Here is a 16,512-nt window from a genome sequence, read left to right as displayed (position 1 = left end):
ATTTATGGACTGAATTTTTCTATTTCCTCCCACGTTGTCATCCAAAAATGGAAGGAGGGAAGAGAAAATCACTTGAGCTCCAGACTTTCTTCATTCCCCTCAGCCTGTGGAATGCAACTTCCTCCCCATCTGTCTGGAAGATCAGCAGTGGATAGTAGTCTGTTGGGTGCACCAGGTTGGGGAGCGTCCTGGTGATGTCCCTGATAGACTGCACACTTCCCTATGATGAGGGTCAGCTCTTCCTATTGGGCCCTCTGTCCCTCTCAGAAGGGAATTGCCTACTACAATTACCCTTCTTTCTTTCTTATCTGAGGCGGTCTTGAGGTGTGGAGTCAATTGCCTCTTTCTATGTGACCTTGTAGGCAGGCCTCACACCACATCCTCACCTATCTCTTCTTGAAGATCCAGGGCCTCAAACCTGTTACGGGGGGGCACCTGGGGAAGCAAACCAGGAAGGGAGGGGGCTTGCCCATGATGCTGAACTGGAACTAGCTTCCAACCCTCGTCATCTTTTTGGTCCCCTACCTCTGCTGGACAGCGACAGGGCAGGAGCTGTCTCGGGTCTTCCCCGTCTGCCCGACAGGGACAGGGGGTCCATCACCTTTTGGGGGGCATCCCCCTGGAGCCTCTCTGGGTGGCAAGCCAGGGGGATTTGCCTATACATGACACTTTCTGATTACAGATGGAAAACCTCTGTTTGTATGACAAGAAAACTATTCACCTTTGATAAAACTGCCATTGTGGTTTGTGTGATCAAATATCTTGCCCTCCTCCGATTCATGTCAGAACAAAAGTGTTTTTTTTATAAGGCATGTGGACTTTTTACTTGTCACTGTATACTGTTGTACATGCTGCTGTTTTTCAAATGGGAGGTCAAGTGCTTATAAAAAGCATTGTTTTGCCTTTACCTTTTGCCCTAGTATGTTTTAACTGGAGCAGAACTACCACACTTAGTGTTGTCACTGTTGTGCTAGAAGGACACCGGTCAGATTGCACAGAAACATTTTCTTTAAATTAACTTTATGTTGAACTGTCTTTGGAAGATTTGTTTGCTATATACTGTTTGCCTACTCTTCACAAAGCAAATCCTAACAGTTAGGAATCATGAATTGTTTCAAGAAAGAACAGAAAAATTCTGAGGTTTTATAGCACTAGGATGGGTGATAGCGACAAAATTGGACCAAAGTTTATGTGCCTTCAGTATTTTTACATGCAGGGTTTTTTCATATCTATTGCTGTCTTAAGTATAATAAACACCCTTTCCCCCTGGACATTGTACATTTATATTGTTAAAAGTGAATGTTCTCCACTGATTATACAAGAAGTGAAATAGAGCTCTTTCAATACAGATTTATTTATCCCTCTGCCTTTACCATTGCAGTTTTTTCTTTTTTACTGTAATATGCAGAAATTCAGGCATAACCCATATATTTCCAATTTCAAATAGTAGTAACATGTTGTGCCTGAAGCAGTCCCTAAGAAATGAAATGCTCACTAAGTTGAAGGTCCTTGATGGATGAAGAAAACATTTACCGTAGCAGACTCACATCATCACTGTAAGCAGTTTTTCAGTTCTTGGAAACTATTTATAAGTGGGAAGAAGCTACCATCTATGTACTTAATTCATCTTAAGCACTTCCCAATTATTTTTTAATATGTTGCCACTTTCTGCAAACACTCATCTTAAAACTGCAGTGGGACAAGATAAAGGTCCGTGCTAAGCAAACAGGTTCTTGGATCAGAACTTCACCTCACTCTTTGACCAAAGACTGACCTGGTTTTACTGAGACATTTTGTGGAAAACCTGCATTTTCTCTCATGCTCCTTTCTGATGATAAGATGCAATGCAAAGTGGCTTTTACTTGGGACAACTACTGGCAGATGAAACATAGTGGAAAATGAGATCACAATGTGAGCCAAATGGTGCGATATAAGGCAAAAGGTGAATGGACTACTTGACTACTTTTAGTACTGTAAATATTTGTAACATCATTTTGGATTTTTTTTTTAAGCTATGCATAAAATGTTTTGGGGAACAAATGAAAGTTTAAAATGTTTTAATACAAAAAAATTGCCTCGTATATTTTAATAAACAACAGCTTTAATTTGTAAAGCATCCTGTGCCATTGCAGAAAAAGGATTCCATGTCTGTTGAGAACTTAAAACTGAAAAGATGTAATATTAAAGAAACATTTTCTGACTGTGTAGTGGTTTAGTTTATGCTGCAATATATTCTGTTTCTTTTAGGTTAGTGTATTTGCTGATTACTTGATACCTATACCTAACTCTTTTCCTAACTCCAGTTGTTGTTGCCTGCCTTTCAATAAAGGTCATTACAGCTGTACCCACTACACTTTTCCTATGTTCTTCCATATTGCTTTAGTTTTTTTTCTTGTATTATAATTGTGCAGCTAATAATGTCTTATTTTCTGTTTTTGTTTGGTTTTGCTTTATTTTTTTTTTCTTTAGCACACATGGCCATCAAAGCAAAAACTTGTTACATCAGAAGTATTTTAAGAGGACTAATGCACATCTTCAGCAACAGCTGAAGTTTAGCAGCACCCCGGGTTTCCCCTGAGCAGGGTAGAAAGTCTCATTTCAGGATGGAAATATGTTACACAACTCTAAGCCAATACAGCAGCTGAAGACTGCTCCATCTTTTGAGATGGGGATGAGAGACTTCAAGCTTGTGGGCTTCACCAGTGAGAATACTTTTGTTTTCTCTGTTAACATGCTGTACGCCTTTCAAGCCTTAGGATTCAATTCGTATAACTTTCACAAAGATTTTAAAAAATTTGAAAAATAGCTGAAAAATATGGTCTGCTTTCACCTTCCTGTTTCTCAACTTTTTTTGTTAGTTGCTTTTCTTTCATACTCTTCTGCTTGTCCTTCTGTGTGTCGCACAACAGTAATTTAGAGCCTTTTATTGTTGCATTCAAAATTCAGGACTGATAGTAAACAGGCAGTAGTTTAAATAAATAGGTACAAGTATGTGGGTGATGTGGGGTGTGCAGTGCCTCTTTCTGAGATAAAACTCTCAACCAATCTGTTGAAGATTTAATTCTCTGCAACTGAGTCCAGATCTTCAAGAGTCTGAAGTCTCATACAGGTACATAATGGCATGCTGTGCCTCAAGGCTAGGACTAGAGCACTCATCAAGCCTCGTGGAAACTACACTATTACCAATCTCTGAATGTAGATGCTTTTGTAGGGAGTAGAATCTAATTCAATTTAGACTGGATTGCAGCTTTCAGCAAAATGCTTAATCTCTGAAGGCTGGACAGGCAGTCCCCAACTGTAACTCTTGATTTTATCCTTGATACTTAAATACTTGATGAGTATTCTGGAGAAAATGCTACATTTTGGTGGCCAAAATCTGGCTTCTTCTTTTGTCAAAGTCTGCTTGAGGAAGGGTAGTAGAAGAGCGGAATTCCTACCTGTTGTCTTCTCCCCTACCTGCTGAACCAAAAAAATAAATCCCGTTTCAAATTCTTGTCTGCTGTTGTTGTAACCTTGTAATATAATAACAAACAATTATTTTTCCTCAAGTAGTTAATGAGTGTCCATCCTGGAAAATGAAAAAATCTCTCTTAAACAGCATGGATATAAAATTTTTGACACCAGAATTTGTTCTGTTACTTGCAAGCTGAAACAGAAAGGGCAGTGACTAGTGAAATTTGCCAACAGATGAGATCTCATATGTTTTGGATCAGTCCCAAAAGATTACTCTACAACCCCAGTGCTCACCCATTTACAAAGCTGGAAACAAATTAATGTATGTTTTAAAAATAAAACAAAAATCCCCTCTTGGCATCTTCTTAAGTGCACTTGGATGTTTGGCCTGGAGTTCTTCAGAGTGTTGCAGGCGAGCACAAAGATGTCTAAACAAAAGAGATGAAATCGTAAGTCATGGTAGAATATGTAGGTGAGAGGAAACATGTGAGGCAGAGGAAGAGAGGAAAAGACACCTCAGAGAAGTGAATGCTTCCAGAGACCATCTACAGACCAATGGCTTTGCTGCTGGCCATAAACTCAGCTCAGATACTGGAAAAAAAAACCCAACAACAATAAAATGAGATAAATTGTCCATTGACAACGAGTATGAACCTCGTTAGGGTAGTGTAGGGTAGCAACATGAGTCGCCTGACTAAAAAGCATTCTCAGAGGGAGAGTAATACTTCAGTCTCAGGCTAGTGATCATCCCCACTTCTCAATTATCGCTGCTTAGTCTAAGTCAGTTTGTCACAGTAGTACTTTTAGGTCCTGATTTTTATTTCCAGTCTGCTTCAAGTACAGCTAGTCAGTGTCCATCTGAGAGAGAATCTCGGGTTTTAATGCAAGCATTAAATTGTATTTGTTTGAAAAGCAAAGGCATACGTTCTATAGTACTTGCATAAAGTGTACTGTGTAGAGTATTTTTCCATCTGTTGTTTAACTGGTTCTCTTGTGTGTGTATATTACTTGTATGATGAAGGGTCTATAATGGTTTTTATAGAGCTTTTTGTTTGGTTAGTTTTGTTTTGTTTTCCCCCCTTCCCTCCAGAGCACACCTCAGTCTGAAAAGCCACGTTATTCTATGCTTGGAAACTTTCAAAAGAGAGCAGACTGAAAGATATTGCATAATGCTGCAGGCTTGCAGCTCTGGTTGGACATTTCTACCCTGCTATGGTGCTACCTAGCACACACCCAGAGAATGTATTTCCAGTGTTTTGTGTTTAATTATCACTGCCTGTAAAAATAAAAATGAAGATTTTTTTTTTTTAATGTATGATCTTAACACAAAAAATGACACTTAGTGATATCTCAAAAGCTAAAATAGCAGGATAACTCTTCCGTTCAGGACTATAAATTCTGTTGGTGATCTGAAAAGAACTTTCTGTAGCTCCATAAACTATTTTAGTCACTGCAATGTTGGTGGGTGTTTGGAGGGAGGGTTGTAGGTTCTTTTCTAATTAAAAACTTTGAAGTCAAGAATTGGCAAAAATATTGAAATTGTCAGGTTTAGTTCTGTCCTGGTTTTGTTAAAAACAAGACCAGTTCTTTTAGTGAATTTTCCTTTCAGCTAAGTTCTTCTAAGTACCTTCTAAGTAACTGCATTTTTTCTGAATTTAGCTACATGTTTTGCGAGACACTGTGCTCTGGGCTGATAAGAATGACCAACGGAATGCAGAAGAAGGCTTAAGTTTAGATTTATTGCTATAAAAAACAAGAATTCTGATAACCGGGCGTATTTGCAAGGAGGGCCGGAGAGAACAGGTGACTAAAATTGACCAATTGAGTATTCCATACCATACACATCATACACCCAATAAAAGAGGGAGATCACGAGGGTCTCGCTCTCTTTGACCATGGCCGGCATCTGAACAGGACGTTGCCACTCATGCCTGTGATCCCAGGCCTGAGACCCTGCATCCCTGAATCCAGTTCCAGTTTGCTGTGAAGTCCTGGGCAGGACTTCAGGGTGCCTGCCCTGGAGCTGCTGGAGTGAGGCCAACTCTATCCACTGCGGGTGGGGAAATGAGCAACCCTGGCTACCCCGGGATATTCAAGATTGGTTTTGTATATTTTGTATTATTTTCTCTATTTTTTAGTACCGTTAGTAAAGCATTAGTAAAGCATTTTAAATCCTTTTTTTTTCTAACTTGCAAATCTAAATCTCTCTCCCTTTTCCTTACCACCCCTTCCTATGCAGGGAGGGTGGAGGGTTAACAGAGAGCATCTGCCACGGTTTATTGTCGCCTTGCATTAAACTTTGACAGATTCAGTGGTGGCCTGTACAGGGAAAAGATAAGAGACACCGTGACAAGTTCTTACCAAAGAACATTGCAATGTCACTGGCTGACTTTTCAGCATTTCTAACCTGTCCTTTCCTTCCCTCTCCTTTTATTTCCAATTCTCTCCCATGGCCAAATTGCTCAAAAGCAGTATGAGATTTAATAGCAGCTGCACAGCACATTCAGCACAATGTTATTCCTGTATATGCAGAATTTGACTCATCTGCTCAACAGATTTGGAAATATCTTGAGAATTGTGTAACTAAGGTTCCTCATTTTACAAAGCTGTGAGAGTAGTTTTTCTATTTAAGAGCACAGTAGGTTTCTGAAAAGGGTTTGCTACCTGACTCTCTCTTCTATCACATCTTTTAACCAAAAGTTGTTTCTACAGCTTCCTTCACATATGAAATTTGGCTGTGTGACATACTATTTTCCTTTTTGTGTTTGTTCTCAGTGTCAGTGAATAGCTTCAAATTATTTCTTGCTGAGGCTTTAATTATCTTGTCAAAAGCCTAAAGATTTCCTGTATGTGTTTCAACAAGCTTATCCTCTTTTTCAGAGCCTTCATTAGTCTATTAGATACTGAGGTGGTTAAAGATTTTGATAGGAGATGTGTCCCAGCAGTTGAGTGCCTTCCATTTCAACAGTAAACAACAATGCATTATGCTCTTTGAGTTCCTGGATTTCAGCATCTCCTAAGATAAGATCATTAAATGTTGATTCAACCACAGGGCTATAGAAGTTAATACACAACATGATGCTTCTTGATGCTAGGACTTACTATGGCTTAAATGCCTTTTTCTCTCTTTCTGCTCTGGGTTGGCACTGTTGGTTACAGCCTGCCCGTCACAAGATGGCTGGGCTAATTTCACTTTTGGGACATGCTATATATGCTTGTCAGAATCCCAAAGAACTTCCTGGAACTCTTTATGGAGCGCTTCATTCAGCACTCAGTGCAGGACTATGACCGCTGCTTGTTAAAACTGCGTTTATTTGAGGATAGTATTCAACTACTGTGTGCCTTTAGCTGTCGTACAAACTGCTTAATCTGTGGGGCTTAGGTTCTCTCAACTTCGTGATGGGAAGATCACATTTTTCATTTAGTTTTTGTTTTGATGCATCAGACTTTAATCAAGGCCTCTGAAAAACATTTTCACAGTCATTATTGCCACTCATCAGGGGGAAAATAAGCAAGGAAGAAATTACTTCCGAAGGGTCTGCACAACCGTAAGATGTTACCAATAACATCCCGTCTTGCCTAGGATATATCTCAGTCACTTACTGTGTCATGTAATCAAACAGGAAAACTGCTAATAACTTTGCAGATCAATTGCATAGAAACAATGGGCTTGATTAAGATGCTGAATGCAAGTTGAAAGTTCCTGCTGACTAATCTTGATTTTTTTTTTCCTCCCAATTATGGGACTGTACCTTCAGCCTAGTTTTAAAACACACCCCTTGGAGTTTTAAAGACTGGAAGTAAATTTAAATTGCTTACAAAACAACTCAGACTGTGACAGTCAAGGTATTTATTATACTATGAAAGGTTTGGTTATTAAGATTCTGCCCCTCTTCTTTGCCACTACGAAGTGTTGATGCAAATAGGAGGTTGCCAGTTGACAGCATACATTTGGCCTGTAGGGAAAGAAGCCACGGGAAAAGAATGCCCAGCTGCCTGAACAGCTCGAGGAAAACTGTTTGGTTTATAGTCTCTGGTCAATATTTGCTTTTTTCTTCCCATAAGATGGGTGTATGGAATTTGACAAGTCGCCATATTTTCCATTTAATGATTATAGCCCTTCTAGACTGATCTTGTCTCAAAATATGGCAAAGCTAGTGGTGAGAGAAGGCTAATACAATCAGAGGGATTTGATTTTCTTCCTGTACCTATCAAAGTAATTATCATTAATTGTTGCAATAACCATATGTTATTATTATGTTTTGTGCAGCTGCAATGGCAAGACAAGCACCCTTGTGGATGAGCTCAGGAGCCTGGCAGAGAAGGAAGCATTGAGATTGTTGCCCAGTTCTTCCTCTTCTTATTTTAGCAGGTATTCTAGAATCAGAAAGGAAAAGATGCCTATTCATCTGTCTGGAGACAAGAAAATCACACCACTACATTTTTTTCTTTTTAAACTTTTTTCTTTTTATAATGTACAAAGGGGGTGTTGTTAATTTTTATTTACTTTTCCTTTGTGACTCCCTGTCTGTCCTCTTAACTATTGCCTCCAGCCAGCATAACCCTCAAAATAATGACACAATTTGTGTATAACAACATGGAACAACCAGAAGCAATGACTAGTCAGCAGCCTTCTCACACGATATTCCAAGATCCAGTAACATTAGGACACTCGCCCATAAACTTATTGATGCCAAGTCCTTGAGATTTAAAAAAAACTGGGGGCAGATTATACTGACATCAAAACTTCTGTCAGAGAAGTTTACATTGCATCATCTCATTCTTTCTTTTATGGTATTAAGCCTCAAAATGCCTATGTTGGAATATTATCCTAGTTTTACAACTAAGTGGGAGGGAGAAGCTGAGAGAGGCAGAAAGGCGTTATCTTATCAAAGGTCACAGTGAGGTTGTGGCAAAGCTCAGTTTGGGCTCCTGCTCCTGTGCTAAAACCCACAGATAGCAGCCCTTTTGCTCTGTAGAGCTACTTTTCTGATTAGCAGCAACTGTCAGCAGGCTTTATCACCTACCATGCTTTTGCTATGAGATATATATGTGTATGTCTTTTTCATCCAAAGCCTATCCTCCAGGGAAATTGTATACAAGCATTCAATATTTAAGGTTCAAATTCAAGTATCTCTCACTCTAAATCTTTTGCAGAAATTCCATTTCTTTTTTTTTCCATCTTGACTTCATTTGCTAGGAGTTGAGACAGTAGCATAGGGGCACCTGGGAGTACAGACAGAAATGCTGCAAACAATTTGAGTGGTAATATTTCCTTTGTAGCAAAATCCATTACAAGAGAATGTTCTTCTTCTGCACAATGCTTGCTGAAGCACTTTCATTAGAGGCTGAGGAGGGTCAGGCAATTTTTCAGTTATTTCTAATGTACCAATTGCTGTTGCTTATTCTGGAAATTAAGTGGATAATGAGAGATCACTCATTAATCTGATTCATTTTCAACAGGCAAGAGAGGCAGAATTCAGATGTAAGGAACCTGCCATCAGGTTACAGTTACTCTTTTCATTGCCAGCTGGAAATAAGAGCTTGATAGCAAGTTTGTTCAAGAGTGCAACTGCACTATGAATAGCTGACTGATCTGTTAACAAGGATGAATTACATTTATTTGGTCTGGCTGAATATGTTTGCTGTGTTTTTAAAAAATCTGTTTGATGAAAGAGCCATTAGTATGAAATAGTATGAATATTTTGTGTTTATGTCAGAATAAGTAGTGTAATATATGCCAAACATCCTTACCAAAAAACCCAAGTGATTTAGATGACATAGTGACATTCACTGTCTGCAAAAGAGACAGAACAAATACAGACAGCTGAGGAGATGTTTAATCGCCCTTGCCTTTCTGATTTTCAATTATCTCCATTTAGACAGCTACAAGGAAAAAACTGCACAAGAAACTTCCAAATGTCTCTGGATGAATTCAATTACATTGACCATCACAACTGTTTTCTTATCACAAAGAGGAAAAATGGAATCAAGTACTGCTATAGATGCCTTCTGGGTAGTGAGATCTAATGCTATTAGGGACAAAGGAAACATTGTAATTACAGGCTAGGGCTTTGAAGTTTGACAGTAAAAGGGTTGAAAACCTTATTCAGAACAGAAAAACTAGATGCATGGTGGCCTATATTTTCGTTAGACAGATTTGTGTATGAAATAAGCTAAATTTGTGTAAGGTGTAAGGATCAGCATGTTGGGACACTGATCTGTCTTACCCTCGTGAATCTTTAATTGTCTTTCCAAATAAATCAACTCAGGAGTTGGGCAAGTGACGTCAGTGCAGAAGTGATCTGTGACCTGTCTCAGTGGCTGATTCAACTTGGGTCCAGATCATGAAGGCTGTTGGGAGTCTGTGAACTGAACAAAGACTTAGCAATTTAACTAAAAGTTAAGTTGAACGTTAGATTACCATTTTTAGGGAGCAAAGTACTGCAGCAGATCACTTGGGAATTCTCTGAATTCTACATCACTGCCTCTATAAAGTGCAGGTTAGAAAAGAATGTCAGGAATAATTCATGCAGAGTTGATCTTGTAATAGAGCAGAAAAACAGAGCAGATGACCTCTCAACTTCTTTTTGATACTTGGTTCCTGTGCTTTGAATTTAAATAAGCAAACAGCATACATGTAATTTAAAGTAGCATTTGTGTACAATTTCATTATTCAGTACTGAAGTATGTCTTAAATAGGAACTCATCAGCTGTTTAGGACATACTAGACCGGAACAAAACAAGGGGGTTTGCTCCAGCCTAGGTCCTGTATTTTCTTCAACCGATACACTTCCTTGTTACTTTAACAAATATATATATTACATTTTTAAACTTGTTCTCTTTGTAAATGTAGTGACGTACTCATATTTCTTCAGGCTGGCCGCCAAAAATATTTTCCTCTTTGCTATGTGAGGTGTTTATGGCTACATACAGTTGCTCCCACTACACTTTATGAAAGGAACAGTAGAAATTGCAGTGATTAGTGGGTCTGCAACATAGTGGGCTTCTAAGTGAGAGAAAAAATGTAATATCCAGATAATTTCTAGTACATTGTGAACAACAATTTCTCTCTGAATAATTTCTTGCAGTAATAAAATACCACAATTGAGAATACATGCCTCCAATTTCTGTAATTTCAGATATAAATAAACAGGAGTGAGCATCAGTAATGAGCTATTCCAAAAGCAGGGTCACTTGTGATGTAACTGGCCACTGCTGGAGAATCAGGTCACTTTGTGTTCTGGTGAAGACGCATAAGGGTAGCAGAAGCTGGTTAAAAATATATACATGCTTAAGTAGGCAGAGCAGTAATTAAAAAAGACTGGAACAGACCAACTTACAGAAATAGATCAATAAAGCTGATAGTTTTATGAAACTGGGTTTTGTTGCCATTGAAATCAGACACAGATTGTTTGTTCTTTGTTGTTATAACACAGCAGTTAAAGATCAAATTATGTCACTTAAGCGCAGTTGTGATGTAGGGCTTGAGTGTGCTAGCATTAAAGGGCACTAATGTAAAGCCAACGTAGCACATAAGCACAACTTCTGCAGGAAGTTCACTAGAACACATGAAAGATGCCTAAATCTACTTCTGTGTTAGGCTTTCTCCATTCATCTCCGTGACACTCATCCATTGTAGTTGTGACAACCGGGCAACTGCATTTGTAGATAAATACAAGTTTATGCAGCTTTATAAAAGTCAGACTTGCAGACTAGAATGAGGACCGTGAGCTTTAGGAGGATTGCCGTTCTTCTGCAGCAGAAAATGCTGCAGGCAGTGTTGCTGGTACTGATTGAAACAGAAGTTTTGGGATTCGCCTGTACTGTCTTAAACGCCTACTATGAGAAAGTGCTACTCATTGTCAAGTACCAAGGGCTGGTGGCGTACCCTTACACAATTTTCACACATTTGTGGAACGGATGTGCCAGCTTCAGGCAAGCTTGCAGAAGGGTCCAGAGGGGCTGTTGGGCTCTGACTCCCTCGTGCACAGGGGGACATGGGCCCTTCAGCGGGGGGCTGCGGCATTGCCCTGCAGGCCAAACACCGGCTGGTGGCCACCATTCCTCAACAACATCAACCTGGAGGTGCCAAGGCAGGACACCAGCATGGTTTATAAGGAAGTGCTTATATAGAACATCCTGAGTTGGAATGGACCCACAAGGACCATCGAGTCCAACTCCTGTCCCTGCATGTGACAATCCCACAGTTCACACCGTGTGTCTGAGGGAGTTGTCCATCTGTTCTTGAACGCTGTCAGGCTTGGGGCCGTCACACCTCCCTGGGGAGCCTGTTCCAGTGTCCAGCACCCTCTGGGTAAAGAACCTTTTCCTAATGTCCAACCTAAACCTCCCCTGGCACATCTTCCTGCCCTTCCCTCGGGTTCTGTTACTGGTCAGTAAAGACCTGCTCCTCGTCCTCCCCTTGTGGGTAAGCTGTAGCTGCCATGAGGTCTCCTCTCAGCCTCCTCTTCTATAGGTTGAACAAACCAAGCGACTTTAGCCACTCCTCATACGGCTTCTGCTCTAAATGCTTCACCAAATCCGTGTCTGGACACACTGGTAGCTTTATACCCTTTTTATCCTGTGGCACCCAGCCCTGCACACAGTGAATGCCCCAGGTGAGGCCGCACCAGTGCAGAGCAGAGCGGGACCATCCCCTCCCTGCCCGGCTGGTGATGCTGTGCTGGATGCACCAGGACACGGGTCCCTCTTGGCTGCCAGGGACACTGTTGGCTCATGTTCAACTTGCCATAATAACACAGTTGTTATTACATAGAGGTGTAACTTTCCCCTCGCCCTTCCCAGGAATCATATGTAACGCTTCCCTTTGCTTCTCTCCCGCTCTGGGGTGAGGACCGGTGGCTGCAGACAGCAACAGCCCTTATCAGCTCTGCCACTCGCCCGGCCGGGGCAGAGGCGGTGTCCCGGGGAAGGAAAGGGGTTGTGCCAGGGATGAGGGAAAGAAAAAAAAAAAAAAAGGAAGAAAAGCGAGGGTTTTGCGGGCAAGGGTTCTTCGGCCGGGAAAGGGGCCTCGCTGAGGAGAAAGCCGGAGGGGCCGGTCGGGCGCGGCGGCGGCGATAAGGGAGGCAGGCGCTGCGGGCAGCGCGACGCCCTCGGGCTTCCCTCCGCCCGTGGGGAGGATGCGGAGGCACCGCGCAGCACCCAGGGACGCGGAGGCCGCGGGGACATGAGCCCGGGGGGCGGCCGGGCGCTGGGGCCGCTGCTGCTGCTGCTGCTGGCTCTCCTGCGGTGCGCGGGGCGGCGGGGTGAGTACGGCCCCTCCCCGGGTCCCGCCGGCGGGGCCGTGAGGGCGGCGCCCGTCAGCCGAGGCGGGAAAGGCGGGAAGGGGATGGCGGCTCTGGGACGAGGGGAGGGGAGGCGGCGGGAGAGTGGTGGCCTGGCGGGGGACGCTGCCGCAGCGGGACGGGGAGGCCCGGCCGTGGTGGCGGGGACAGGCCCGGGTGGGCGCCGGCGCCATGCCGCGCACCGACGGGTGCGTCTCCTCGCCCTCCGTCCCGAGCCAGAGCGGCCGGGTAGGGCTGGAACCGTGAGATGACTTCAGTGCTGGAGTGAAAAATTTAACGTTATTAAAGCTAAATAAGTCGTAAAGTTTTATCCATAGCAGTAAAGGCGGGGGAGTGGGGAGTGTGTGTGGGGGAGAAACTGTTTGTTATCTCCCGGAGCAGCAATCTGAGGAGGACACTCCCACGTCTTATCAGAAGATTGAGGTATCATGAGAAAGTTCTTCCTGTGGCTGTTTTTAAATTTAATTTTTTGATCTACGTTGGCTACCGTCGCATGCTGACGGTTTTTGTTTTCTGGTCTTATTAGGAACACACACAAAAAGTATATAAAAGCATTGAGATTAGGAGTAGTAATCTATGATGCTTCCCACCAGTTTTACGGCATTTGGAAATGCACAGTGAGTAAAACAAACACTGTGCATGTGAAAGGTTCTATCACACCGATAAATTTGCTGCATAAAACAAGCTGGCAAGAGCGTTCAGTTGCCTTCTCCTTCCAGTTAAAGTTGCGTATTTATACACCGTGTAAAGGCAGGCAGAATTTTGTCAGAGCTGCTTTATATGCAGTAGGATTCGTATTCTATAAGAATCACACCATCCTTATCAATCTTAGCTGTTTTAGAAGAGCAAAAATTTATGTAGTGATGTGTCCAGCATCATGAGACAACTTCAGCTGTGCATATTAGTTATTTCTTTAAAAATATAAAAAAGGTGTAAGCATATACATGGTCTGTCTGCATTCAGGCTGTCCATTCTGAAGTTTATCATTTGTAAACCCAGTGTATGTGTGAAGATAACAAAAGTGGTTTACAAAAAAACAAAGAGAAATGCACATAATGTGCTGAAAGTAGGAATACAAATAAAGGAATAAGTTCGTATTTTATGCTAGTTTCAGGTATATTTATAGTCCTATCAGTTTACAGTTAATTAGGTTGTGTGTCATACACTGCTAAAATGCTACTAATATAAATTCAATTCTGAAATGACTAAGTCATCTTTCAGCTGGCAATATTCTCAGCATTGTTTTTATGAATAACATTTATACCATATACATGTTGATGATAGAAGACACAAATAGTTCGGTAAACCGGCCAAATGTCTGTGCATAAATGACAGAAACAAAATAATAGAATAAATGAGGAAACAGAAATCAAGACAAAAAGGAAAGAAAATAATTATAGAGAAGATTAACAATATTGGGTAGAGCTATTTATTATGTGTTGCTGCCTGCTGAAAGGCTGTTTTGTTCATTGTGAAAGAATAGATGGGTGGAGAAAACTGTTCAGTGTAGTTTTATTTAATCCTTTCTGTTTGTTTTTTATTATTACTTTTGGTCTCTGAATACTCTGGCAGTGGTTTTCCTGCAAGTTTGAAAATTAGATGGGAGGACATGGGATTTTGTTTGATGTGTTTTAATCTGCATTTTATCTCCACTTCAAATTCTGTGCCAGTTACCCATCCCAGACAATCTTTATGTTCCTTCTTAAAAAAAGGCAATTGCATCTTTTTGTTCTTAAAGCACTTGTGAACAGATCAGTTCCAGATGTCTGTGCAACTTGCCACATTCATGCTACATGTCATCAAATTGAAGGAAAAAGTGTCTGCATCTGTAACTATGGATTTGTAGGCAATGGAAGAACTCATTGTCAAGGTATGCTGCCTGTTGGTGAAATCACAAGAAAACATATACATTCCTAAAATGTTCTTTCTCAAGTAATATTACTAAATTCTTCAAAACACAGTAAAACTTGGTCATTTCCTGGTAGCATTTCCAGAACCTAGAATATGTGTGGCTTGTGGTGGTGTTTTGTTTTTGTGGCTGGTTGGTTTGTTTGCTTGTTTGAATGGCTGGCCATGAGCTGTACTTTACTTGTACTTGATGTAAATATTGCTTTGTATTTAGTTGCTTAACTGTTTTACTCAGCTTCTGCTATATAATGAAGGATTTAAATTAATTTTGTCTTAGAAAATGTAGGGGTTTAACAAACATGTAGTTAAAAATAAAATTTATTGGTTTATTAAATGGTTTATTGGATATTTTTTATCTTAAGTTCAGCAAAAAATCATATATACTGGGCTTCACTTTATTATTCTTTTCAAGCTATGCACCAGTGAAATGAAAACTAGACTGCAAAACTGACAATTAAATTCAGTCCCTTTTTACTGATTTTGCAGTTAACTCAGATTACTGTGTAACTAAAAATAATTTAATAAGTTAAACGTCTGTTCTTAATAACAGTGTGCATATACACACAGATTTCTTAAGTGCAAATGTGTTATGTGAAAAGTGGTGTTCAGCATTGTTTTATTACTGTAGCAGGTAGTGTCCTTTTAATACTGTCTCACGCATGACAAATCAGTACGTGAATCAAAGGATGATGTAAAATACTCTGTCTGAGTGTATGTAATATCTTATCACTGCCTAAAGCAGCAGGTCCTCCACCTCTGATCTCTTCCACTCCAATCTCCTTCCTTCAGAAGCACTGGCACCTGCCAAGCCCTGATCCAGTGACCTCATTATTGTGGGAGAAGACAAGCTGCATATTTTACCATGTTAATTCTGTGCCAGTTGGGTCAACTGGGTAAGATCAGCATGAACTTCATCAAGTGCTGCAGCCAGTGCATGACGTAAGGAAGAGCAGAAATGGAGTGCAGGACTTGCTCATTTCAACAGCTCTTAGATCAGCTCAAGCTGTGTCATGTTTATTCACAGTTTCATCCAGGGACAGACCAGCCCCTGTTGGTCTAGATACTCCAGCTTTCTAGCAGTGTCTACATCCCGAATAACATACAGAGAAAACTGTAAGGGGAGGTGTGGTTACACAAGAATGAGTGAGGAGGGAAGAATATTCTACTTTACATGATCTCTCTCTCTGTTTTGTTTTAAATGTGCTGACAGATAAAGATGAATGCCAGATTGGAGCCAGCAAGATCTGTGGAAATCATACGCTGTGTCATAATACACATGGAAGTTTTTACTGTGTTTGCCTTGATGGATACCGAGCTTCCAACAACAACAAGACATTTATTCCAAATGATGGCACGAACTGTACAGGTAGACATCACAAAGAATCTTGAGCACCAGGAATCCAGAACTTAATTTTCTACTATACAGATGTGGCTTTTTTCAGTTGCTTTAGAACTTGCTTTCTAATACTATATCAGAGCTGGGTTCTAACAGCTGTGAATTAGTTCCATTTTACAATCTTTGCTGTGTTACATATCATTGCTTCACAGTCACATTCAAACAATAATCTTTCCAGAAGAGGAAGCTAGATTAAAGAAAACAAGATTATCCTTATCTTTACCCCAGAATGTCGTACTTGCGTTTAGCGTAGAATATTAGCCAGTTCATTGTTACAGTGATGAACTGTTTTAATTGATTAAGATATGTGCAGATACAGGATTTTTCTGGGATTGTTGTAGCAGGAAATAACATTGGAAACTATTTGTCAGGTAAACCAGAAACAATTTGCAAGACAGCTAGCTACAAAATTGCAAGTCTCTTCCTTTCAGATGTTTGAACATGGGG

The 16,512-nt window shown here is 40.8% G+C and overlaps 1 protein-coding gene across 4 annotated transcripts in view; it reads left to right on the top strand.

Annotated features, from left to right (window-relative positions):
- Positions 1–12,413: 12,413 nt before the first annotated feature.
- SUSD1 (sushi domain containing 1) overlaps positions 12,414–16,512 on the top strand; it is a 44,789-nt gene continuing 40,690 nt past the window's right edge. The window contains exons 1-3 of one of the 4 annotated variants that reach the window (XM_065046366.1): positions 12,414–12,722; positions 14,500–14,631; positions 15,880–16,035. In XM_065046366.1, the coding sequence (XP_064902438.1) occupies positions 12,644–12,722; positions 14,500–14,631; positions 15,880–16,035 (367 nt within the window). In that variant the 5' untranslated portion in view covers positions 12,414–12,643. Of the gene's footprint in view, positions 12,723–14,499; positions 14,632–15,411; positions 15,563–15,879; positions 16,036–16,512 lie in introns of those variants that run through there. The other 3 variants (XM_065046367.1, XM_065046363.1, XM_065046365.1) reach the window with 3 other exon arrangements.

This window comes from Columba livia, chromosome Z (genome assembly GCF_036013475.1).
Source record: "Columba livia isolate bColLiv1 breed racing homer chromosome Z, bColLiv1.pat.W.v2, whole genome shotgun sequence".
Taxonomy (NCBI): domain Eukaryota; kingdom Metazoa; phylum Chordata; class Aves; order Columbiformes; family Columbidae; genus Columba; species Columba livia.
Note: the sequence above shows the minus strand (reverse complement) of the source record. Positions and strands in the feature narration are given on the sequence as shown.